General features: G+C 41.4%; 1 protein-coding gene and 1 long non-coding RNA gene across 9 annotated transcripts in view; both read right to left on the reverse strand.

The window, feature by feature from the left end:
• Positions 1-2,331, reverse strand: LOC310683894. Its single transcript, XR_014514553.1, has 2 exons — positions 889-2,331; positions 1-856 (listed from the first exon to the last, which is right to left on the reverse strand). It is a non-coding gene; the product is annotated as an uncharacterized lncRNA (long non-coding RNA).
• Positions 2,332-5,292: 2,961 nt separating this feature from the next.
• Positions 5,293-26,383, reverse strand: part of USP40 (ubiquitin specific peptidase 40) — a 42,483-nt gene continuing 21,392 nt past the window's right edge. For 5 of the 8 annotated variants that reach the window (XM_083400554.1, XM_083400551.1, XM_083400556.1 and 2 more), the window contains exons 18-32: positions 26,217-26,274; positions 24,807-24,860; positions 22,754-22,842; positions 21,038-21,124; positions 19,261-19,297; positions 18,368-18,432; positions 16,574-16,648; positions 16,069-16,195; positions 15,583-15,677; positions 13,548-13,666; positions 12,969-13,034; positions 12,558-12,768; positions 9,989-10,084; positions 9,146-9,237; positions 5,293-7,898 (exon numbers count right to left, since the gene is read on the reverse strand). In XM_083400554.1, coding sequence (XP_083256680.1) covers positions 7,790-7,898; positions 9,146-9,237; positions 9,989-10,084; positions 12,558-12,768; positions 12,969-13,034; positions 13,548-13,666; positions 15,583-15,677; positions 16,069-16,195; positions 16,574-16,648; positions 18,368-18,432; positions 19,261-19,297; positions 21,038-21,124; positions 22,754-22,842; positions 24,807-24,860; positions 26,217-26,274 — 1,380 coding nt within the window. In that variant the 3' untranslated portion in view covers positions 5,293-7,789. Of the gene's footprint in view, positions 7,899-9,145; positions 9,238-9,988; positions 10,085-12,557; positions 12,769-12,968; positions 13,035-13,547; positions 13,667-15,448; positions 15,490-15,582; positions 15,678-16,068; positions 16,196-16,573; positions 16,649-18,367; positions 18,433-19,260; positions 19,298-21,037; positions 21,125-22,753; positions 22,843-24,806; positions 24,861-26,216; positions 26,275-26,383 lie in introns of all 8 variants that reach the window. The other 3 variants (XM_083400557.1, XM_083400552.1, XR_014502354.1) reach the window with 2 other exon arrangements.

Raw genomic sequence — 26,383 nt, forward strand, 5'->3', positions numbered from 1 at the left:
ATGCTAAATAATTTTATTTCATTTTTAACGGGGATGTGGAAGGGATTTATGTAGAAAGACACTCTTGGGAGATTTATGCCTTTACAAAATGAAAAACGTGCATTTGTGGGAGTTTTTTTAACAAACCAATTCAACATATTCCACAGGTGAGAGCAGTGCCAACTTGGCAGGAGTGTCCAGCTCTTCTGCCCCGCATGCCGCTGGCACCCAAAGTTCATCAGGTGTCCATCTCCTCGTCCCACTTGGCAGCGTCAGGCAGCTTCATGTTTTGCCACATGAAATCGAGGAACATGGAGGCCTGCAGTAACCGGCTCAGCCTCTGGAAGTGCCGTGTATGGTAGGAGAGACTCCACAGCTGCTTTGATCCCTTCGTATTGCAAGAGGCTCTCTGGCGTCTCATGCTTGAGGAGGGTTTCCACCACTGCCTGAGCCTCGAGGTAGTTCCGCGAGTTTGTGTTCCACGTGATGGAGATCTTCAGCACAGCCTCTGGAAGAAGGGGTTTGGGGAAGACATGTCAGGAAGGAGTGGAAGTTGCAGGCAGCGTGGCCACCTTGAACCAACACACCTCTCTTGCGAAGCGTGGCCAGGTCTGGGCACACATCTGACCTGCGCCTTTCTTCAAGGCAGGGAAGCAGATCCAACACCCCTCCCCACCTAGTAGAAAAGCAGCCTGCGGTGTTGGTGGGAGGTTTTGAATCAGAAAAATGCCAGGAGGGCGCAGGGTCAAGCAACCTCTCCTCTCACCCGTCTTTCTTCTTAAATTCGCAACTTTTCCATGGCTGTTGTTCAAAAGAACAAAAAAAGACTTTGCGAAAGGGCACCTGCTGGGTAATTAAGTTCAGTACACATGCACACCTTTACACAAACACACACACACACACACACACCTTTAGAGGCCGTCCCTGCAGCATACCAACTAACCTTTCCGGTCTTTCCGAAGCTTCAGGAGGTTCTTTTCCAAGTCGTTATTAGTTATTATTAATGAACTCCATTTGCATGTAGGAACTCCTATGACTACAATTAATGATGGGAGAGGTGACTGAGTTTATTCCAGACTACATGGCTTGCAGGAATGGGTTTTATAATATTTATAAAAGTACAACAGTATGCATTATAATCTTTGCTCTAGTATTACAGAGCTGGCGTAGCTAATTTGAGGCTGTGTACACACCATACATTAAAAGCATTATCGCTTCTCCCCTGTAAGAATCCTAGGAACTGTTATTACCCTTCTACTGCCTAGCTACAATTTGTAGCACCCTTTACAAACTGTAGTTCCCAGGATTCTTTGGGAGAAATGTGCTTTTAATTCCTGTTTTTGCTGCAGCAGGCATGCTCAGGTACCCCTCTGGAAGCTCAATCCCACAGAAAGCTGTGACGGCCACCAACTTGGATGGTTTTATGCAGGAGAAGGCTATCAACGGCCACTAGGCACAATGGCTATGCTCTACCTCCACAGTCAGTGGCAGTAATGTTTGTGAATAGTAGTTGATGGAAAGTATAGGAATGCAGAACGCTCTTGTTTCCACAGGCCTCTGGTTGGGCATTGTGAGAACAGGATGCTGGACTAGACAGGCCAATGTGGCCTCATCCAGCAGGCACCTCTTATGTCCTTACGTGGTTCAAGGGTAGAGATTGTGAGAAGGCATCTTCCAAAGCAATCCCACCCCGCAAATAGCTTTGGAGCCTTCATGCCTCTAGCCTAGCCCTCACCCCTTTTCCTGTTCCCGCTGGAGTCTTCTTTTGTTTTTTTTGTTTTTGTTTTTATAATACTTTTTATTGAATTTTTCCACAAACAAAATAAAACAGTCTTTACAATCCTTCTTAATATCATCTTATTTACATTGCGTAAAATCACACCTCGACTTCCTTCCTTCCCAGTTCCGGTTTTCTAAATATACATCTTCTCTTACAGTTTCTTCTTCATTTCTATACATTTCTAGAGACAGCACGGGGTGGGGTGGGGTTGTGTGCTTTCCCTTTCGCGCCTGCCACTCCATCCCGCTCTCGGGCCTTAAAAAAAAAAACCGAGAAAACAGGGGAGCAGCTGTGGCGCCGCTGGGTGCCCCAGTCCCCCAAGGATGATCCCCTTGAGGTTTGGAGGTGCGCAGTGCCCTTGCGCCACCCTCAGAGCCCCTGCGCCGCTAGGAAAGGTTCAGAGAGGTTTTTCCGCGCTTCTACGATGTCCGCGGTTAAACCAGAAGTCTCGGAGTCTGCTTTTGGTTGCCACGCCTGCGGGCTCTCTTCTGGCCAACGCTGCCTATGACCGATCTTAAATACTTGGTGTCGGTGAGATTCGGCAATCGCGGCACCTTGCGCCTGCTGGACCTCCTGAGGCGCTGAATTTGAGTTCCTGTCAAGGAAAAGGGGGGCAGATAAAAATATAAAACAAAACAGGGAACGTACTTTTTGTTATGTTTTTATTGTAATTATTTATGTATGTTATTATTATTTATTATATACAGCTCTTCCTCTGGAGCCCTCGGGGCGGTTCACAGCCTATAAAGTCTACCCATATTCAATTCTTATTATTTTAAAAATGGTTTTCCTCCTGTGTTTTGAGCTTGTTTTTCTCTGTAAGCTCCCTGGAGCTCGTCAGGGAAGCCCGCTCGCCCCCTCACTGCGCAGGCGCCGCTGTCCCCTGGCCCCGCTCCTGCACAGGCCTCCCGGAGGGCGATCTCCCTTCCTCCCAGATGGGCTGCTGGCTGGTTCTTGGCCTGGCCGTGGACCTTGTCCTTGCCGACCGGGAGTTTTTCTGCTTGGCAAATTGGCTCTGGCTGAGAGTGTATGTCAATGGCGACTCCAGGAGGCCGCTTCCCCTTTTCCTGTTCCCGCTGGAGCCTTCTTTGCCTTGCCACGCCTGCGGGCTCTCTTCCGGCCAACGCTGCCAATGACCGATCTTAAATACTTGGGGTCGGGGAGATTTGGCAATCGCGGCACCTTGTGCCTGCTGGACCTCCTGAGCGGAGCGGGTTGTGCCTTGCTCCTCGTGAAGTAGGGGGAAATGTGAGGAGTGTTGCAAGCCGGTGCAGAGGCAGAAGGTCTGGCCGAGGTGGTAGAGCACGGCTCCTCTGTCGGGGGCTTCTTCCTAATCCAGTGGAACACTATTATCATACGCCTCTTAGATGGGCTGGACATGATGAAGAAGGTGCTGGAGGCCCAAAGACAGGGCGACTTCAAAGAGGAGGATGCAGCAGGCAGTTCCCTATCAAAGGTGCCAAATCCAAGCTGTTAGTTCCAGTCCTGTTAAATCGATCCAGCAATTCTGAACGTTAAATAAGGGATTAATTCCTCAGGCAGTACGAAAAGACTTTCTGTGGCTTTTTAATAGCTGGGAGCACCCAACTACTGCCACTGTTGACAGCCTGTTGCCCCTTATATCTCCTTGAATGGGTTATGTCACAATGGTTCCTTCATCAGGTGTTTGTGAGCACGAAAATGCTGTTGGGAGTTTCAGCAATGAAGGCTCAGGCATAACACATTGTTTGAAAGTCTGAACATTTCCCCTTTTTTATTTAACAAAATTTATATACCACTTTTATAATTTATATACAAATTATTAGGAGAGTAAGTTAAAAATATACTGTAGTTTATTCACTTCTAGGCTAGTTTACATACTTTATTCCTTCTTATACTTCTATCCCACCTTTCCTCCACAGAGCATACACACTTCAGCCTCCACCTTCTCCATTTTATCCTGACAGCAATATTGTGAGCTAGGGCCATAGCTCAGTGGTAGAACAACTGCTTAGCATGCAGAAGGCATCAGGCTCAGTCCCCAGCATCTCCTGGTGGGACTGGGAGAGATCCTCTGGGCTGTTGGTGGGTGGCCGGGTGCCTTCCCGGCTCAATCAAGGTCATGGGGTTTTGGCTCCTCTGATAGACGCACCAGGCACCCCCGATTCCGCTAGGCTGGCGGTGCTGGTGGCAGCAGTCCTGGGAGCCAGGGAGTCAGCCAGACAGAGCCATTTACTCTGGCTGGCTTCAGGAGTTGTTTTGTGCAGTTGCAGCCACCATTATGCCTCCATAAAAATTGTTTTTTTAAAACAACAGCATCACAATACCTGGTGGAAAGTATTGTGCAGGACACCATTTGCAAGTAAAAAAGACATAAAATAGACTAGTGAAGAATAATTGTGAATTCTGCTGAACATTTTTAAGCATATCTGTTAAGAAATATATATCGGTTAAAAGGTAAAGGGACCCTTGACTATTAGGTCCACAACGTACCACAACGTAGTATTAACATTGTGCATTTGCACTTTAACATTTTCTTCAAAATTTGATTTTGCCATCCTTTCATGGTTTCTTTTGCACATACTTCACTATCAAATAAATAGTTTCAACCTAAAAAGCAGTTTCCTGCCAACCTAGCAGTTCAAAAGCACATCAAAGTGCAAGTAGATAAATAGATACCGCTCTGGCGGGAAGGTAAACAGCGTTTCCGTGCGCTGCTCTGGTTCACCAGAATCAGCTTAGTCATGCTGGCCACAGCTGTACGCTGGCTCCCTCAGCTAATAAAGCGAGATGAGCACCGCAACCCCAGAGTCGTCTGCGACTGGACCTAACGGTCAGGGGTCCCTTTACCTTTACCTAAAAAGGCAGTTGTTAATCTATTATTGAAACAAAGCACCTGGCTCATAAAAAGTGGCTTGGGCAGGGTTGGGCAATGGGCTGTGGGGTGGTGAATCCTTCCGTCTGTGAGGTAGTTTTTTCTGACCTGCTTTTAAAGCAGTTATCAAACTGCTTCTTAAAAAAACCTCTTTGGACCCGGCCACTATGGCAAACTATCGACCAGTCTCAAATCTTCCATTCCTGGGCGAGGCGATTGCGTGATTACTGATCAACTCCAGGCACGCCTAGAGGATGTGAACCATTTAGATCCCTTCCAATTGGGATTCAGTTTCCTCACTGTGAGAAGTGAAGTTACAGGGAATCAGGCAAAGGGCCTTCTCTGCAGTGGCACCCTCCCTGTGGAATGCCCTCCTATCAGATGTCAAGGAGATAAATAACTATGTCTGATGTTTTAAGAATGTTTTCATATGTACTGGAAGCTGCCCAGAGTGGCTGGCTGGGGAATGATGATGATGATAAAAATAAAATAAAAATACTGGCTTAAGGGTGTAAAGTTGTGGTAGAGGGAAGTCACGTGGGTGAAATATTAGTTGCGGAAAAGGTATGTCGGGGGGTTTTGTCTATAAGTTTGTTTTTGATATTTATTTATGTTTATTGTTTGTAGTGTTTGATTTGACATAACAATTAAAAAATAAATAAAAATACCTTATTATAAATACAGTACAAACAAAACATTTAAACTCTTTATTTCTTTTGCAAGTACAAGAAAAATCAGACTTATTAAAAATTAACTATAAAAAATTACTTGCATTGTAATACAACCAGAACTGCGGAATCCTGGACATTCCATTATAAAGGTATAACTTTTCACAAAATGTTCGATTGTGGAACGCCCCATAATTTTATAACAAAATAATCAAGCCAACATCACAAGCAACTTGGTATTGGCTTCCTGCAGCCATTGCTGCATTACAGTTTATTAAAGGCACATAGTTCCTTTTCGTATATAAACGTGTCTGAGTCTCATGTTCATTAAATAACATCATAATTTTTTAAAAAAATCTTCCATGGGATTGCTTTATGAGGCAGTATTCCCAGATTCCTCAACTAGCAGCCTTTTTCTACATCTTGGGTGCCTCTTTGTTCTGCGATCGGGGTTCCATAGCAGGTGGACAGATGCTGAAGATTCAGCATTTGCTCAAATCCCAAGTGATCACTACATGAAGGATTAAGGAGCATCCTCCCCACCCCCAGGTGTGATGGTACAAGCTTTATTAAACTTATTTATACCCTCTGATACAGCATGCTATGACTTGTGTTTCCGTCTTGCGACACACTAGATCTTTTAATATGTCAGTTAAGATTCTTGGTTCTGGAGAATCCTATGTCAGTACAGTGTCTGGATAGGTGATAAATTTAAATCTATACTTCAGTTAAGAATGCAAACAGCAAAATGGCCTTCAAAATGTGAAAACCCAATGAACAGGGATAACTTGCTAATAGTTCTATCAGTTAGTAAACTGAAACCATGACAACAAAGTCTGCTTACACAAACAGCTGCCTCTTCCTGCCCAATCCCAGTTACCTCTATCTCAATTTCAATTTACACTCTCAGTGGCCTTTCTTTCCCAGGCCTGTTCTCCAAAATATGTATTCAAATACCAATTTTTAAGGTTAGACCATTATTTGCTAGAGTTCATACTGGGGTGAAAATGTACAGTGTGCATTGGGACAAATACTTTATGGAAATAAGTTATGGAGGACTATTGACAAAAACATTTTTTGGAACAGTTTGCTTTTTCCTAAATCATTTAAAAAATGATTCTGGGGGACTCTTGGAGAAATGTTTCTATAATGTTAAATATAGCCTGGTGGATTCTGTTCATTCAGGATATATGGTTCCCAACAGGCATTTCAGAAATTATATGAATAAAAGACATACATTGACATGAGAAATACAGGCTGCCTCTTAGGAAATGATTTACAAAAAAGGTCAGCAAACATCCTAATATTTACCTGTACCCTTTCCCCATTTATTTAAATCTCTGTTTACTTCAGTAGTACACCACATTTCTGAACTCCGTATTGTTTATATAGGATTGCACAGAATGTTGGCAGAAAAATCTATTTCCACAAAGGCCTGGTTTAGACCATATTTTCCTCCATTCTCTCTCTCATACGTGGAGAAGAGCAAGAGTATATTGTCCTCACAGTCCACCCAACACACCGATTCCACCCTTTCTCCCACATGTGGTTATCAGGTGGGAGAGGAATTCCTTCTGAGTTGGGTTAAAAAGACATAATCTCACTTCACCCAATGTGCATAGAGAGATGTTTGGGCTGGTGTATTTTGAACCAGGCCAAAATATATGGTAAACAAGAACAAAGGGGCAGGGGGATATGCAATACACATATGTGCACACATGCATGCAAGCGCACACACACACACACACACACACACAGAGAGAGAGAGAGACACGTCTTTCACTTGAACAGTGGGAACTTTGGATCCAAGCCACAGGCTGCAGCTATTTCTTTTTGCGTGTTATATTGTTTTTTAGACTAACCCTGTAAATTTTGGCATCCCCCCAAAATAAACTTGGATCTAATTACTTGGTAGCTAATCAAGCTTGGAGTTAATACTTAATGGCCAAATTACAGCACAGAAAAGTGTGTTTTGAAATTTTAAATTTAGCATTTCTCTAAGCACGTAATTGTTTTGCCATAGGCTGCTTTGCAGCTCAGAGATTTTCCAGCCATAATCAATGGTGTGAAAAGGGGGGGGGGGTTTGCATTAAATTCAACTAATAGTTCTCACATTTTGTCTGAAGAGTCACTCCCATGGGTGACAAAAGTTTCCTTCTGAATTCACTGCGCATGTTAACTTTTCAGGCTACATTTTCATAAATATTTTCACGTACATAAATCCATGAGGGGAAAAGCAATCACTGCAGTGATAATACTGCATATGATCAGATTAAAGCACATGGTTATTACAACCAACCACTGAAAGATTAAGATATTCGTATATGTTCTCATTATTAAAGTGCAGATACCCACCCTGATAGTAAGTGCTTGAACTATAATAGAGTTAAAGCACTTTTCCACAATAGGATAGAGCGCTTGTCTCAAGGAAGACTGTTCCTTGGCTAGCCAAACTGAGGCAACTCCATTCTATTCAGTAAGATACAAGGATTGTTTAGACCCAGGGAGTCAGCTGAAAACCCCTACACTGATGGAGAGTGCTGCTTCAGGTTTACGATTCTTAGCCATCTTTTTTTCAGAGTAATGATCATTCTGCACACAGTCAGGCTTCTGGCTACTGGGAAACAAAAAGCAGATACACTATTAAAGTTAGTCAATCAAGTATTAGAAATATATGCAAGGCAAGCCTGAGTCTGGAACACAAAGCTCCTTAAAGCTGGCGTGAGTAACAGGATCTGGCTGGAAGGACCACAGCTTGAGCTCTCCCAGCAATTGCAGGCTATTTTGATGGGCATTTCTACTGAGGAGAAATGTGGGATAGTATCTTGATGAACTGCTCTGGGAGGTGAATCATAGAAATCCATTGCAAATAAATTCTTTCTGCAGGGTTTTTCTTTATTGCATATTTGTAATATGCAAACCCTGAAGTGTATATAATTAGTATCCTAAATGTGCTGTAAGACACATAAACTTGAATCCTCTATTAGAAAATTGGGCAGAATCCCAGCATATCATAGTGGATAAATGAGTTCATTTCCAAAAAGGCAAGGTCACTACAGATCAATGGGTTGGATAAAAACAGCCTGTTCTGCTCCTTGGTTGATGCCATAGAAGCATTCCTTCAAACCCAGAGTTCAAACAAAAATAGACCAGCACATTCATGTGGTGTTAGTTAATGCTGGCTATGATTAACTTTAACTAGATCAGGTCCTATAATATGGTGGTTTAAAATTTCATTTTTCAATTATTCACATTCTTTCAAAATCAATTTTATTACCTCGCAGCAGACCAAACGTGCAAACAAGTGCAACTGAATAGCCCTTGAATTTATGGCATTAAAATCTAAATCATAATTCATCCTACTAACTTTTGAGATAATACTTTGTTGTAATTAAATCTTTCATTTGACTCATTGAACATCCTATGGAAATAGAGCTGAGTTGTTTTCTAGCCCTGCATATTCCCTGATGCCAAACTGGCCATTGCCCAACAATGCAAGCAAGTAGATGCTTTACAATAATCATTTGTAACTCTAACATCTCTTCCAGACCATGTTGTTGTCTTGAATAACACATGTTTTGGAGAGAGTGAGACAACAACCAGAGTTACATTGTTCTAGAACAGATGTATGTGCAGAGGCCAGTCAACAGAAATGCGAAACATTTCTATATAACAAGGGCTTCTTCATTTTGTTATCAGGCCTCTTTTCCAATTGCCAATTCCAATTCAATATAAAATAATCCAATCACCACATTTGAGGACACAACTGGATTCATTTTACTGCTTTCTATGTTTAGACAATTTATATGGGCTTCTTGCTGAGAGAAAGGCATGGTATAAATTCTATAAAAAACTAAGATATACCTTGTTTTTTCCATAGCAAGTTGCTTCTGCATTTGTTTTCCAATATCATCTTTCGTGGTACTGAAGTCTTTACTGTCATCAAGCAGGAGATTCTGTTGTGCAAATTAATGAAATAATTGTGAAAACAATTCCTAATAGTACTCTCCTTATAAAGGCAAATACATTTTTACAAGTGGTATTTTTTACTAATGGCATTAAACTGCATTAAGTGATGTTATTAAGAATTAAAGTTCTTCGCTATTCTTCACTACAAAGAAAAGAAATTACATGACCTTCTTCCAAACGTTTCTTGCGAAAGCACTTTCCTCAGTTGGAAAGGAGGACAAAGCTACCCCACAGTGCTTATTTATAAAACTTCTATCCTGCTTTATCAGATCAAAACCTCTTAACACAGCTAGAAGTTATAAGCAGAATAGGAATGCCCCTGACAGAAATGGGGAGTGATGGAAAACCAGATCTCCCAAATCTCAAATCGTAAGTAAAACAAAAGATAGGCTACCATAAATGAACTGGCCTCATTATCTACGGCTGCAAGATACACCAAAACACAATTTAAAAGCACATAATTTAGGGGCTCAAAAGCATTGTGCACGTCTGCACACATTCGTCTAGATTTTGTAATTCACAGCTTATTAAATGTGGGTTGTATGGAGATCCAACACTGTGGAGCTTTCCCTTTTCCAACTTTGCCTGCAGCAACTTGTACTCCCTGAAAAGCCTCTTTCAGTGGTTCATGAAAACCTGCTAAAACTTGTGGGCTGTTATCTGGGGATGCAGTGGTGGTGGTGGAGAAATCACTTGGAATTAAGCAGAGGAATTTTGTTGATAAATCAGTTTATTTACCTTCACACCAATAATATCTCCATCCTTCAGGTTGTAGGGGCTTAATTGTAAACTGTCACCTTTCTTCTTCTTTTTTCGCTTTGAAACTTGCTGTGTCTGAATGCAAATGAGAACTAACATGAAAAAAGCATGATAAACTAACAGAGGTTACTTGTGATTTTGGTGCAGAGAGTGAGAATATTTTAAATTCCCTGTATTTCCAGGTAAAAAATAAAACATGTTTTTACGACTGAAAGGTAATTTAAAATTTTAAAAACAAAAACTGATTAGGGGTGAAGATATATGGCTTTACTAAAAAAAAAAAAGTCCTCAATAAACTTCTGAGGATAAATATTCATATTTATTGCTAAGTGTAAATGCTTCCCTGCTTAGGAGCACTAGAAATAGATTACGTTCTCCATCTTGAGCTTTTGCAAAACAAAAATCCTTGTGCAATGGGATTTTGTTTCTCTATTCCACACCTCCAGTCTACTGGGCACCCCAAAATCTGCTTCAGAGGGGTGCACAACCCTCCAGAACAGGTTCGGGGATGTGGGGTGAAGGAGAGGAGATGAAGCTCAAGTCTCACTTCATGAGCAGAAATCCATTCACACCACATTGGATCTCATCCACTGTCATTTTCCATGTCTCAAATATTAAGCACATACGTGTGTGTGTGTGAGAGAGAGAGGGGAGGGGAGGTATTTTTTTAACACATACAAATGGGGGAGGGGAGAAACATTTTGCCCCCATGTAAAATGTGCCACTTCCCATTTTAGTGGGGGTTTTCAGGGTTTTCCCATTTGGCTTGTAATCTTATCACATACACAAATATGATTGGCTGCATGAGGATGATGATGACAGCATCACATTAAAAGCCAGTGTAGTGTAGCAGTTAGATTGTTAAGTCTAGGACTGATGAGACTCAGGGAGATACCATTTAGCCTTGAAGCTCACAGGGTGACCTTGGGCTAGTCACTGTCTTTATCCTGCCGCACAGTTTTGTTTTGAGACGAAAACACGTTCTCTGCCTCAAGCTCCTTGGAAAAGGGGCAGAACATAAATGTAATAAAATGTAAGGTAAAAGGTAAATGACCCCTGGACAATTAAGTCCAGTCCAAGGGGACTATGGGGTGTGGCACTCATCTCACTTTTCAGGCCAAGGGAGCCGGCGTTTGTCCACAGACAGCTTTCCGGGACATGTGACCAGCATAACTAAACCACTTCTGGCGCAACAGAACACCTTGACGGAAACCAGAGCGCATGAAAACACCGTTACCTTCCCACCGCAGCAGTACCTATTTATCTACAGTGGTACCTCAGGTTACATACGCTTCAGGTTACAGACTCTGCTAACCCAGAAATAGTACCTCGGGTTAAGAACTTTGCTTCAGGATGAGGAAAGAAATTGCTTGGCGGCCGCCATTAGCTAAAGTGGTACCTCAGGTTAAGAACAGTTTCAGGTTAAGAACAGACCTCCAGAATGAATTAAGTTCTTAACCCAAGGTACCACTGTACTTGCACTTTGACGTGCTTTCGAACTGCTAGGTTGGCAGGAGCTGGGACCGAGCAACAGGAGCTCACCCCGTAACAGGGATTTGAACCGCCGACCTTCTGATCGGCAAGCCCAAGAGGCTCAGTGCTTTAGACCACAGCGCCACCCACTTATGACTGACAGGATGAGACTACCTCACGAAGAAAGCCAGGGGTTTTTTTGTTTGTTTGTTTTTAAAAAGAAGTGGTGCCAAAGCTGTAAACCAGGGAAAGAGAAAAGGCAGTGAATTACCATATTTATTTGAATGTAAGGCGCCCTTTTTTTGCCAAATTACGTTATGAAAATTAGGGTGCGCATTAGATTCAATGGCACGTTACATTTGAATAAATATAGTATGTTAATTTTCCTTGACTGTTCCATCACCTAATCTTAACTTTTTACCCCTACATTGTGAATCTTTTCTCTCTCTTTTTTGGTGCATTATTGTTCTTAAAAAAAGAAGAAGAAAACCACCCCTATATTACTACTAATTACCATGATGAGGATGACACAACAATTCAAAGAGGAGCTGGCTGCGTCTGCCAGTGTGTGTGTGCCTAGAGTGCCTTGCTTGCCCTGTTTCCTGGTGCTCTGCTCCCTGAGCCCAGCGGCACTCCTTGCCCACTGCACTACTCTGCTCTCTTCCTTCTTCTCTCCCCCTTCATCTCTCCCTCTCCAGCCCAGATCGCAGCTGCTCTCCTTCTTCCTTTCCCTCCCTCCTTCCTTCCTTCTTTTCCCTTCCCGACCAGAGAGAAAGGAAGAGGGATCAGATGGAAGAAAGAATATAATGTGCACCTGTTTTTGACAAATTACATTGCAAAATTTAGGGTACACATTAAATTCGATGGCGCATTACGTGTAAGTACAGTAGTGTCAGTCAGCACAAAGAACAGGTAAGAATAATATTAAAAGAACTTATCCCATTTCTCTGTCTTTCAACCCTTCCTGTGTTAAATGTCATTGTTACACAGGCATCTTTTATTTAGATAATGTGAAATGTCAATTCAAAGAATTGTTGACAATATTGTTCCATGTCTCTGGCATCTCTTAGCTTACCCAACTACATATTGGTATCCATTCAAACTTCTCAGGAGAATATTTAGCAATTTCAATTTGCTCCGCTGGTAATGAATAGTATGAAGCAATTCTTTGTCTCAATGCACATGCTGTGCACTCTTTGGAGATATCCCATACCAAATCCACAGGATGGTAATAATCTCTTTCCCCTGGGATGCCCATCTGCACTCGCAGAAGCAAATCCTTTGGTCTGTAATAAGAAACATACACAATGCAATTAACATTCTCAAAATATATGTCTACATTAATGTCACGGAGACTCCATAGATTCCCTACTCTTTTAAAAAACAAGTACTATAGAAGGAAAATTCAGAATAATTGGGATTTCAAAGAAATATTTTACAAGGTTTTCTAAAACCTGTTTTGATGAATTGTGGCTGAATATCTTACCCAAGATTCTCTTCCTTGTGTAAAGGCTCTATACAAATTTCCACTCTGTTTCCTAGTTTGAATTTACTGAAAAAGAAACATAGTAAATATTTTTAATTCAGAATAGGAAAGGCAGGATATAAATAATTTTAAAAAAATACAAGTTCCACATTTAGAAGCTGGATTTTGAAATATCATAGACTGTCAATTTAACTGTTGCCAGAACTACACAAGGTAGTTAGAAATCCTCTACCTAATTTATACAGACAGAACAGATTACCTTCCTGAAAAGAATTAATCAAAAAGAGGTCTAGGCCACAATCAATGATGCTTAGTTTGTTTTAATTACTTACGATAGTAAAGAACAACTGAATGAATGCTTGCAGGACAACAATACACATGCCTACCGGAAAGTAAAACCTACTGAAAACTTTCTTCTAGGAAATTGGATACAGGATTTCCGTCTCAAAGTATATCCCACCACATTCAAAGTGACTTACTCTTAGTTAAGTGTGTAGGATTGCAGTGTTAATTAAAAATAATGGTAAAAATATATTGCATTAACATTTATTTAACTGAATGTTATACATAGAAACCTACTGGAGTTGCTGCTTATTGTTTCGTAAAAGCCTGCAAGGGCACTTATTTTCCATTGTCCAAACTCGGAGAAACTCAGGTAGTGGAATACTAAACTCTTCAGAAAATGGCAAAGTCATCACCTGAAAAGAAAAGTACTTTGCTAGCAATTTTAGAATAAATGTTAGTTTAAGCTCAGAAAACTAGTAATTTTCTAACTTGCAGGACTACAAATGTAAGCATAAATTTTAACCACCACATCACATTTCTTTTAATAACTTTACTATTTCCCCCAATATTATTGAAATGCAATGTTGTAGAGGGTCCTAGGGAATTTTTTATTTTCTGTCAAAATCTACATCGCATAAAATCTTCAAAAGATAATTCCCCACACTGCAACCTCTATATGCAGTGCTACTGGGAGTGGATCTCAGACTCTATTTTTATGCCTAAAGCTTAACACCAGAATCAGGTGGAACAATGCTTATTTGAGCATGGAAACTTCGGTACACAACTGGCTTTCACGTTACTTTCTAGTTACAAGGAAAGGCAGAGGAAGGTCTACTAGTCCAAAACCCTCCCCCAGTCATCTCAGTGTGTAGCGGCTCATAGAGGCTCCTTTACTAATCCACACTAGTCTCACCAAACAACTGTTGTCTCTGGGATGTAACACAGGCCTGGTTCACCCGTCACATTACATGATACAGTGGTGCCTCGCAAGACGAAATTAATTCATTCTGCAAGTTTTTTCGTCTTGTGAATTTTTTCGTCTTGCGAAGCACCACTGTGCATTGACCGTTTCCCATAGGAATGCATTGACGGTTTTTTTAAAAAAGGTGCAAGACGTTTTCGTCTTGCGAAGCAAGCCCATAGGGAAATTCGTCTTGCGAAGCAACTCAAAAAAACGAAAAACTCTTTCATCTTGCGAGTTTTTCGTTTTGCGAGGAATTCGTCTTGCGAGGTACCACTGTACTGCAGTTTAATGTAAATGAGTAGCAGGCCATTGCAGGCTACTCAAAAATTTCTACAGCATTTCTCACCTGCTCCTGCTACACTGCAGAAAAAGAAACCGGAGTCTTGACTTGTTGTGTTGCCTAAAACTAGCTCATGGCTTGTTTCATCCAAACATGGCTTTGTTTGTTTGGAAGAAACTAATCACAAACAGGGGTTTGTGCAAACCCCCCCTCCTGCCATGCCAGAGGCCAGAATCTGTTGTCCAAACGGGGCTTATGGTTTCTGTTCTCCAAACAATTTATAGTGATAAGCCAAGATCAGAACTTTTTAACATTTATGATTCGATTGGAGAAAAACTCATATTAAAACATAGTTTGTATTAAACTATGTCTTAACTGGGCTACAGCCAATTTTCCTTGTCAATGCAGTGAAATCTCAATGAAAGTTGTATGTCTTGTTTTTTCCCCTTTAAGAATTCGGTTACTGTTCAGGAACTTAGTGGTAGAGCACGCAAAAGACCTTGGAAAGGTGTCCAGGATTAAACCTATTAAAAAGGGTTTCAGATAGCAAAATTGAGAAAAAGCCCTGTCTGAGATCTTAGAAAGCTGCTGTCAGTTGAAGAAGGCAGTTCTGGACTAGATGGAGCAATGGCCTGATTCATTATGAAGCTATTGTTTATGCTCATGTTTCACCTCACCTAAAAGTTTCCCGTTAGTTAATTTCACAAATATTACCACCAACCTATTACACCCCACACACGAAGGACACATACACAAAAACCATTAATAAAGGAACTCGTGTCAAAATGCAGAGTGGTTCTTGCGATACTGCATATTCTGCATTCACATACAGAAATTGTAATTCTGATGAAAGTGTAACATGAGTCTTGCAGCTAAGGACACATGAAACAGATGACAAACTGCTAGCAGTGGATATTAGGAAGTGTCTCAAAAGTCCCTGGTTGTACTTACCACTGAAAATGGCATCTAAGCAAATGCCATATCAGAACATACTGGAGACAGAGGAAAGGAAATAAAAAATATATATTAATAGATCTTACTTAATGAGTAGATTTGTCTTCGCTTAACAAAATGTAATATCTAACCTGCATCTTTAGGTCTTCCAGGAAAGCGTCTCCTGAGATTTCTATATCACCCACATAACATAGGTCAACTTCACTTTGTAGAAATGTTGGTGTATCTTTAAAGAACATCAAGAGTCAGAGTTTAATGAAATTTAGAGTTCTTCAGTTACACAATTAGTAAAACATGAATTGTGTTATCAATAACTAAACTAAAATGGAGCTCCAAGCTCTGTGCTCTCCCTCACCTAATTAAAAGAGATATAAATAGCCCTATCTCAGTGCCTTACAAGGGCTTCCCCTGTTTCTTTTTAAGTGTCTGGTCCAAGAAATGATTATTTACATTGAACTTCAAAAAATAATTAATAATAATAATAATTCAGATACAAACTCTTGCTGACATGGTGATATGGGGATGGCTAAATAGCTACTTCCAGGGCTGTAAATATATTTAGTTTTTGTTTGTTTGTTTGTTTGTTTCTGTGTATTGCTTGGAGACCTATAACTTACCTCCAGATGTGGACAGTTCCAGAGCTTCCATTTTTTTGCAGACAGAGTTTCCTTGGTCTTGCCTGTTCCTTTTGTGCCTTGACTGAGAGAAGGCTTTGTACCACCAGACAGACACTTTCAGGAACCCCTTTGGGAATTAATGAAAGACATTCTATAATTTACTGCTACAAAGAAACAAATAGTGTTGGTTTTAGAACAGATACTAATTGTAATACTTCTGAATAAAGGATTAAACAAAAACAATGCAGAGTGCTCAGTAGTCTATGATTTGCAGATAAATCCCAATGCCCTGCCCCAGGTTGAGGGATGGAGCGTTAGGATTGCACACAGTCGTCTCTCCCCCAGCCTTTATTGAAAATAAGCATATTTCCCCAGATTTAACTATCAGGTTTTCTCTGGGAAAACTGATTACATTAATTCAGCATGCTGTTGTCACTGCTTTCCTGAAACTGAAAGGCCAGCTTCCTAAATACTACACTTTAATACAAAAAAAATGTTATTTCACCTTTGGCGGAAGCTTCCCCTCAGCAACATTCAGTATATCCCCACTGCAGATATTTAGTTCTTTTAGTGTGGCAGCCTGAGGAAACAAAAGTAAACATGTAAGAAAATACAGAAAATGCAAAAGATAGCAATGTTTTATCCATAAGGGGGAAAACCCTCCAAAGTTTGTTTCAGCAATGGGAAATCCTCCGCCCCAAGCCTGCCCCCCACCCCCCGACGACTCAGGTGTGGAGTGGGTACCAACATGGCTGCAAAGGAACAACTGGGAACCCTAAAATGTGTTCCTGATTGTTCCTTGGCAAGCGGGGCGCATATTTATAGTGCTTGTTGGGGTGTCTGGTTTCTTCTCTCTCTTCCAAAATAGATGTTGGCTTATATTACAGGTGTAAGTTCTGTATTATTTTATTAATACTATCGCTACAAGTCTTTGGTTAGAACAATACACCTAAGAGAAAAAAGGGCACCAAATGCAAACCCCTCTGGGATTAGTTCCACTCAGGAAATTCCAATCCGAGATCCTGAGTGGAGTTGATTCTTGTCAAAAGTGAGGTTTCAAAGTCAGTGCCAATCAGCTGATTATCAGGGACTTCAAGTCCTGCTTGGATTGGCTAGGATTTCTCTTTACAGAGTGGCTTCAACTCAAGCTGCATTGCAAAGGTAGACTGGGCCACCTGTCTCAGGGTGGTGTTAGGTGATTAACAGGTGGGCCTGCTGGAGGTGATAAAGTGGAGCATCCAGGTCATTGCCAGGTTCTGTTCCCACCCACTGACTAGATGCTGTTGCTGTGAGGTCAACATGTACTCAGGTCCATGATGGAAATTGCAGGCTAGGTCCCACGCAGCCGTCCTATGGTTCTGGAATAAGCCCTTTCGCATGGTCTGAGAAAACACAGTCTGACTTGTATTCCTGATCTGACCCACATCTTAAAGAAAATACACAGATTCCTGGGTAAGAAGATTGCAGAAGTAATGAGAAACATTGTAGCCTTGGCAAAGCCAGGGGTTGATTTTGGATGCTGTATTTCAGGCTTCCTCAACCTCGGCCCTCCAGGTGTTGTGAGACTACAATTCCCATAATCCCTGACCACTGGTCCTGCTAGCTAGGGATCATGGGAGTTGTACGCCAAAAACATCTGGAGGGCTGAGGTTGAGGAAGCCTGCTGTATTAGGTAAAATAGTCAATTGAAGTCATATATGGTAGTATTACTTAATGGTTAATACTACTCATTACTTTTGAGAGGGGCTAACTGAACCTGCAATTTTCATCTTGGAACGAAGTCTACATGCTGATTTTCATGGTTGCAAGATATAACTTACATTTCCTACTTTTCTTTTCATTTCAGTTTTCCTTCTTGCACTACATCCTGCTCTATGTAATATTTTGCCTGACAAAGAGCTCTAGAAAGCCTGAAAGTTTGCCACATTTTTGGTGACCTTTTGGTTGTCCCAGTAACGGTATTACCCACCTGTGTACAAAAGAAAGGAGTGCACCTAACCAAAGCTCACACAAGAAAAAATAAATAAAAAGAAGGGAGGGGAATGTAAGCAGTATACCCTATCTGCCTATAGCAGAATCTCAATGCCATTTTTAAATAACTGATTTCCAATTTGTAAAGGGCACTAAAAGTATTGAAGTAGTAATGGGTTAAATAATGGAGCTACAGTTGCACATGTATTTTGGACTAACAAGTATGTTCACAGGAGCTATAACCTTTATACAGTATTTACAAAGTCCTATAGAAGTAATATCAAAAGGAATACTTATGTAAATGAATGCAAAAAATTAGCTTTTTTACTTCCTCACTTAACGCATCCCCAACTTCATAGCACCAGTCAATCTTTCTCAAGTGCCAGTTGTCCCCTGCAAAAGAAACCAGGAAATCATCAAAGTGAAACATAAAAAATAACAAGAATCACATCATGAATATTGTTCCTGCATATTTATCATTTTATTAAATACAGCGGGCAGAGCAATCGAAATCCTCCTTGTGCTGGGCTAGGGGACACTGCGATTGAGCAGATGTCCTTTCACTCTCTTCGGCTGGCATCTTGCAGGCTGCCACCACCAGAGTGGCTCCAGAGTCATGTGCAGAGCTTCCCCTTCTGCCCACTGAATAAAAACAGTGTTCCAGAGGCAGGGAAGGTCTGAGCTGGCATCTGCAGACCTCATCACTATTCCAGCTTGGATAATCCTGCTCACCCTCTCTCATCCCTGGTTGCTGTACAGAGCAGGGCTGCAGGTGTAGGGGTGGCCCTCCTGCTATGTGAAGCCCCACCAGTTGGGGCTTGCATTGCCTCATAAGCCACACTCAGAGAGCATCTGTTGATAATCAACACTTAAGTTACTTAAGTCTATTAAATGTAATTGATCTACTCAGAGTATGACTAATGTGGGGTTATCACTCAATATAAAGGGCTGAGGTGGTGTAGCAAGAGAGATGCCATTTTGAGAATATTGTATTTCAATTATACCAACTTAGCAAATAATTAGATGTGGGGGATTTTTCCTTAGACTAGGTGACTTTTAGATTCCTGCCAAAGCGCACTAAAATCACGAGCAATATTTTGCCACTGTAAAGACCACTTTATGGCACAATTCTTGTTGTTGGCTTCAAAATTTTCAGTAATATTTAATAACAATAAAGAACTAAAATAAAGATAATAACATTTATAATAAATTTATACTAACCAGCTAAGGCAGACTTCTTCAACATTAAATTTAAACACTGAAAGAAAAATATACCATAAACAAAGTTAATAAAATTTAAATACTGATGAACAGCACTCACTGTGGTACATCATGACAATTTATTTTATTTATAAAAATATTTCTCAACTAAGTATTTTCCCAGCCACTCTGGGCAGCTCCCAACTATTAAAAACCCCTGATAAAACGTCAAACGTTAAAAACTTCCCTAAACAGGGCTGCCTTCAGATGTCTTCTAAAAGTCAAGAGAGTTGTCTATTTCCTTGACATCTGATGGGAGGGTGTTCCACAGGGCGGGTGCCACTACCAAGAAGGCCCTCTGCCTGGTTCCCTGTAACTTGGCTTCTTGCAGTGAGGGAACCGCCAGAAGGCCCTCAGAGCTGGACCTCAGTGTCTGGGCGGAACGATGGCGGGTGGAGGCGCTGCTTCAGGTATACTGGGCTGAGGCCATTTAGGGTGTTTAAAGGCCAGCACCAACACTTTGAATTGTGCTCAGAAACGTACTGGGAGCCAATGTAGGTCTTTCAGGACCAGTGTTAAACGGTCTCAGCGGCCACTTCCAGTCACCAGTCTAGCTGCCGCATTCTGCATTAATTGTAGTTTCCGGGTCACTATAGCGCATCGCAGTAGTCCAAGCAAGACAGTCCATGGGCAGGTAGGGTCTCAGCCTTTGTACTAGACGGAGAGGGTAGATAGCTGCCCTGGACAAAGAACTGACCTGTGCCACTATGGACAGTTGTGAGTCCAAAATGACTCTCAGGCTGCATACTGGCCCATCAGGGGCACAGTTACCCCATTCAGGACCAGGGAGTCCTCCACACCTGCCCACCCCATCCCCCCAAAACAGTACTTGTCTTGTCAGGATTCAACCTCAATTTGTTAGCCGCCTTCCATCCTCCAACTGCCTCCAGACACTCACACAGGACATTCACCGCCTTCACTGGTTCTGATTTAGAAGAGAGGTAGAGCTGGGTGTCATCTGCATACTGATGAACATCCAGCCCAAACCCCCTGATGATCTCTCCCAGCGTTTTCATATAGATATTAAAAAGCATGGGGGAGAAGACGGAACCCTGAGGCACCCCACAAGTGAGAGCCCAGGGGTCCGAACACTCATCCCCCAACACCACTTTCTGGACACGGCCCAGGAGGAAGAAGCGGAACCATTGTATAACAGTGCCCCCAGCTCCCAGCCTCTTTAGACAGTCCAGAAGGATGTCAGGGTCGATGGTATCAAACGCCACTGAGAGATCCAGAAGAACTAGGAAACAGAACATAGAACCATACAAAAACACACACACATAAAATGTTAAAACCAGGAATTAGGTCAGTATTGTGGGAAGATGTATTCTTAACTGTCTGCATAAGTTTAACAGCAAACATACAATTTAAATTAAAAACTACCACTTCAACCTTAAAAAGGCCATGTTTAAGATTTTGTTTTTCATTCCCTATTACACCACACAGAACAAAATAGATATGTCATTTGCTCACAGCCTCATTTTATTTATTTATTTATTTATTATTATTGTTTGCTAATCTTTGATTAGACTGATCAAATTAATGTAAACCTAAAAAGCCAATTCATTTTTGCATTTTAAGATTGGTTTCTCCAGAGGAACATTCAATTCTGAACCACTGTCTACAACAGCACTACAGTGCTATAGTGGTAGTACGAGAGTACAAAGTGGCCATACCAGAATTTTGAAATATCTCGACAGCAATGTGTTTACACAGAATTTATAGCTCCTGTATTTACCTCTCTTACAGTTGTAGTCTCCTCCACCACTATCTCCATCTCTGGACTAGACTGAAGCTCATGGCCCACAATATAATACAGAAAAAGCTAGAAGAAAGATGATTAATCAGGTTTCTTGCTCCATATACAGTTAAGCTTAGCATACTTCACATTTTAAGATTAAGGCATTTTATGGACTCATAATCCAATATGGAATATGGCAGCCATGAAAATAAGTCATCAAATCAATTTGTAATTTTTGTAAAGTTTGGCATTTAGTGACATATCAATGACCTAAAACAGTAACAAAACAGTCTTTCAATTAACAAAAGCTCCCCTGTTTAATCCTCTGGGGAAGAATGTTGCTTATCACAGGTGATTGGGGGGAGGGGAAATATTTCTATGTCTGAAATATGAATATTTGAATGTAAATGAATTTAAAATGAAAGTATGTGCCTGAAAACAAGTGTAAGTGCACAATCCTATGTTCTTTGGGATGGCGTCCCAAGGGCTACAGAATTTAGTGGATCTCTCTCTCCACAGGTGGTGGTGGTGGTGGAGGAGATCCACCTGCAGACTGGATGATCTGCCCTTGTAAGCCCCCTCTCATGACAGTATTTGGGGGGGGGGGGAACCACCATCTGTATTTCCCTGCCATTAATGCTCCAATGGCACAGAGGGCACAATGGAGGCATTCCCAAGGCTTAGATCAAATCCACTGGATCCAAAGCTCTCACATACGCCAAGCACACTGCTGGAAGAAAGTACATTTATTTTCACTTCCACTGCACCAGAAAGAAAATATGCCTTCCTCTTACCTTCCACCCTGCCAGCCTGAGCCCACCAAAGCTTAGTGTATGACTGCTCATCCACCACTGATCCTCCCTCTCCCCAACTCAATAGGATGGCTCTGTAAATTCCTTTTTTCAACTGTATTTTTAGTTTGGGAGGGGCATAGGTTAATGGCAGAGCACATATACAAAAGATTTAAGGTTCATTCTCTGGTATCTTCAGTTAAAGGATCTAAAGCAGAAGGTTCAGAGTTACTTCCCCCCTCCAGACACTATTGGGAGCTGATGCTAGTCATTCAGGCTACTATTTTGAACCCTGACAGTGTAAGTTTCATTTAGTTCTATGTTCAATAACTAGGGAGCAATGGCTCAATACATTACTGTTACCCCTTATAAGATCACAGTTTTTCTGAACCCAAACAAACCAAAGGTTCTGTTGATTGCTAATAAAAGACTGACCCAGCACTGGGATTTAAGGAAATTTCAAAGGAAACTAGTAATATTCAGTACACTAGCTGTGAACAATGCAGTGACATGCCTTAAACACACTGTGGGTGGAATCTAACACAACCATTCTGCTTGCATGACTGCTTTTCATCCAACAGAAGCTTCTGCTTATGTAAGAGGAAGCTAGGTGATTTTCACCCTACCCACTGCAGCCCTCTGCAAAACTGCTCCAGAGAGCTAGAGACCCTCTACAACAACATGGAAGGTGGTGAAGAAACTGAATCGGGGGGGGGGGGGGATGAAAGAAAATTGCCTCCACTCAGCTTATTTTAGTGGAGGAATCCATGGGAACAAAACTTCAGCAAGGCGTGGGCTTCACCCAAAGGTACACTTATCTCATTCTGCCACTAACAGTGCCAACAACAAAATGACAAGAATAAAAATAGTGACAAATGTTTCCAAAAGCCCTTGTGAAACCTTCTTATACAGTTTGTCTTACCTCAGTGGCTGTTGGAGCTTTTCCAGAGCACAGTCCTAGAAGGCTTCCCATTTTCAGCTCGGCTTCTTTAACAGTATAATCCTCAGGCACTTAAGTAGCCCAAAACAGGAACAAAGAATCATGCTTTGTTTCTTAAAGCAGTAATGTAAAAATTAATCAGGAAACTCCAAAATGCACTGCACCTCATACAAATTAGAAAGACTGGGTTTAGACTTCTGTTTCTAGCCACAAACATAGTTCCCCTGAGGCTCTCCAAAGCCTGAGGGAGGGAGGGGGGCCAGAGGAGCCCCCCCCCCGGAATTTGGAGGGGAGGGACGATGTGAGCCCGTGGATGCCGTCTGCAGCCAGCTTCTGCCGTCAATGGAGGTGGAAAACTTCACCGGAGGCAGGGGTGCAGGGCACTGAGTTTAGCACGACCCTACCCAATGGACCAAACTGTAGTCTAAACCTCCCTTTAAATCCATCTCAGCCAAAAGAATGGAACTCACCTTGAAACCTATCTATAGATTTGGGGGGTGGGGCAACTCACAAGAGACTGCGATCTACTCACAGAGTTAAAAACTGGCAGTCAAAGTTGTTGAGCTTTTTCAGGGAGGAGGTAAAATGTTGAGCTGCTTTTAGGGGGGTCACAATTGTTCAGCTTCTTTGGAGGAGACAATGATCTACCAGTGACCTACCGCAGACGTCCAGTGATCTACCAGTAGATCACAATCTACCTGTTGGACATGCCTGCTATAGATGATACCTAATAACACCATGGAAGTTGGCACTGATACACCCAGGAACCTCTGCTTCTCAGTCCTTTACTTGAAATAGTTTAACATTTTATCATTAATTATTTTTTCCTTTATTCTTTTCGATTGGCTGTTCATATTTCAGTTAGTGCTCGTACTATTATTTAACTATAAGGTATTTTTGATAAATCCAATATAACTACTTTTCACTTTGCCAACCTACATAGATGTTAGTTTAAAATAATTATTCTTTCAAAGAACTTAATCCCCTGGTAACATGCAAATGCAAAGTTCCAATTGTTTTATTGTTATTGGCAAATCCTTTGATCCTTTTCTCCAGATTTAATTCATTTCCTCTTTCTGTGAAAGCAATTCACAACAGTTCAAAGATTCCCTTTATGCTGATCCTCCAGCTAAAACATTCTGCAATTCTTGCTTCTCTCCCCCCCCCCCCCCCAGCTTCTGTTCTCATGCTTAGCCTCCTGGCTTCAGTAAAAGACAACACTGATCCCCTCTTTCTTACCCAGTGCCATGTGGGGGTGGGTAGTCTTTATTCCCTTGCAAATGTTAAAAGTTTAAAAATCAAAACACCCTTTCCCCTGTTTACCAACAAGAATAAACTAATGTCTATGTAGCTTGGCAAAGTGAAGGGAAGTGAAAGGGGTTGGCCTAGATGGCCCCTGGAGTCCCTTCCAACTTTACATTTCTATGATATAATATGCAATGCAACCATAAGGTGTAATCTACACACATATAAACCGTTCTGAAAATGCTTTTTTTACAGCATTTTAAAAAATACATTGAATTTTCCATAAGGCTCACCACCATCATCTAGTGTCACACTGTATATTGCACCCAAAACACACTTTAAACCATGGGTAGGCAAACTAAGGCCTGGAGGCCGCATCCGGCCCAATCACTTTCTAAATCCGGCCCGCAGACAGTCTGCGAATCAGCATGTTTTTACATGAGTAGAATGTGTCCTTTTATTTAAAATGCATCTCTGGGTTATTTGTGGGGCATAGGAATTCGTTCATTATTTTTTTTCAAAATATCGCCTGCCCCCCCCCCCCCCCAAGGTCTGAAGGACAGTGGACCGGCCCCCGGGTGAAAAAGTTGGCTGGCTCCTGCTTTAAACTTTTTATCTGCTGCTGTATAGCTGAATCTGATGTCTAATTTAAAAAAGCTGCAAATAACATAGACAAAACAAATGGTTGCTTGATCATAAACCCTACTTCTTCTGTTTAAAAAAACGATAGCACAACCATAAACATACAGCTGCATTAAGCTGTATTTGGAGGACTGATATGTGAGCTTACCTGGACAAAGAAGTTTTCCATTTCTGCTAATGGGCCTGAGACAGCTATTGTTAACTGCAGCATGAAAAAAGAGAATAAAGATGGAATCAATACAAATCTATGAAGTTTCATTTGCCTGAATTTTTCTTCACCTCATTAATAGAAAGACAATTTAATTGAATGGCCAATTGCTCCTCCAGGTTGGAATGCAGAACAAAATGTTGTTGTTGTTGTTTAGTCATGTCCGACTCTTCGTGACCCCCTGGACCAGAGCACGCCAGGCACTCCTGTCTTCCACTGCCTCCCGCAGTTTGGTCAGACTCATGTTTGTGGCTTCGAGAACACTGTCCAACCATCTCGTCCTCTGTCGTCCCCTTCTCCTTGTGCCCTCCATCTTTCCCAACATCAGGGTCTTAGTATCACAGAATCGTAGAGTTGGAAAGGACCACAAGGGTTATCTAGTCCAACCACTGTAGCGATCTTTTTGCCCAGTGTGGGGCTCAAACCCACAACCTACAGATTAAGAATCTCATGCTCTACTGACTGAGCTATCCCTTCCAGGCCAGAGTATATGTGTTTCAAAATAAAGAAACAAATTTCAAACAATGAGATTAAATTAATTTGAGATTAGAAACATTTACAAAAATAGATACATGTGATGTTCAGGAGCATGTGTAAACATTTCCAGAAAATGAACTGTGTGGTTGGGGCAAATTGTCTTATTTTTAGAACGATTATAATGTTCAGTCTTTGAAACACAGTAAGCTCACAACTTATGTGCATTTAACTCGTGCACATTCAGCTTTATGTTTGTGGCAAAAATATAAATGGAAAGGGGGCAGGGTTCTGGGAAAGATGACTTTGGCAATCCCACCTGCCACTGAATCTAATGAGTTTTGTCTCTGTGATTTTGGCTTTAGGTGTGATCTTCAGAATGTAACCCCTGTGTATGTTGTAGACTGTGCTTGATCCCTCTGCCTTAATCACACAGGTGCTCTCATGCCTGTATAATAATATGCAATTACTATTTATTCTGTCCATACCAAACATCTTCCCTTGATAGCTTTTGTATGTACACAAATACATTTTGTTAGCAGTTTCTGTTAGAACTGATAGAAACCCACATGCCTATTGTTTTATCTACGATTTAAACAAAAGAATAAATGGGTTGGATTAACATGTCCCATGCATATAATTCTGCTCCCAAGGTTGCACCTGCTGGAGGAAATGCGGTTCAGGGTGAATGGAGGCTGTTTTCACCTACTCATCCTTCCTCCTATATCCTCTTAAAAGCTGCCACAGAGGTAAGGAAGAAATGGAGGAAAATTCCCCCAGTAGCAGCTTTTGTTGGATCTGATACCACTTGATATCTTCAACACCAACTCTGAAATAACCAACTACACAAAATTAAATTTTGTAGAACTATTTTACCTAGCTCCTTGTCCAACTGCATTTCTTCTATTGCTTTAATCCTGATGTCTGCCATCACCTAAAATAAAAGCCATTAATTAAATGCAAATGTGATTCAGCAAAGGAATGCAGATTTCATAAATGTTTATGTTTTAGTACTTAACCCCCTTAACAGCTGATGGCTGAAA

This window comes from Podarcis tiliguerta, assembly GCF_965153285.1.
Source record: "Podarcis tiliguerta genome assembly, chromosome: 1".
NCBI lineage: Eukaryota > Metazoa > Chordata > Lepidosauria > Squamata > Lacertidae > Podarcis > Podarcis tiliguerta.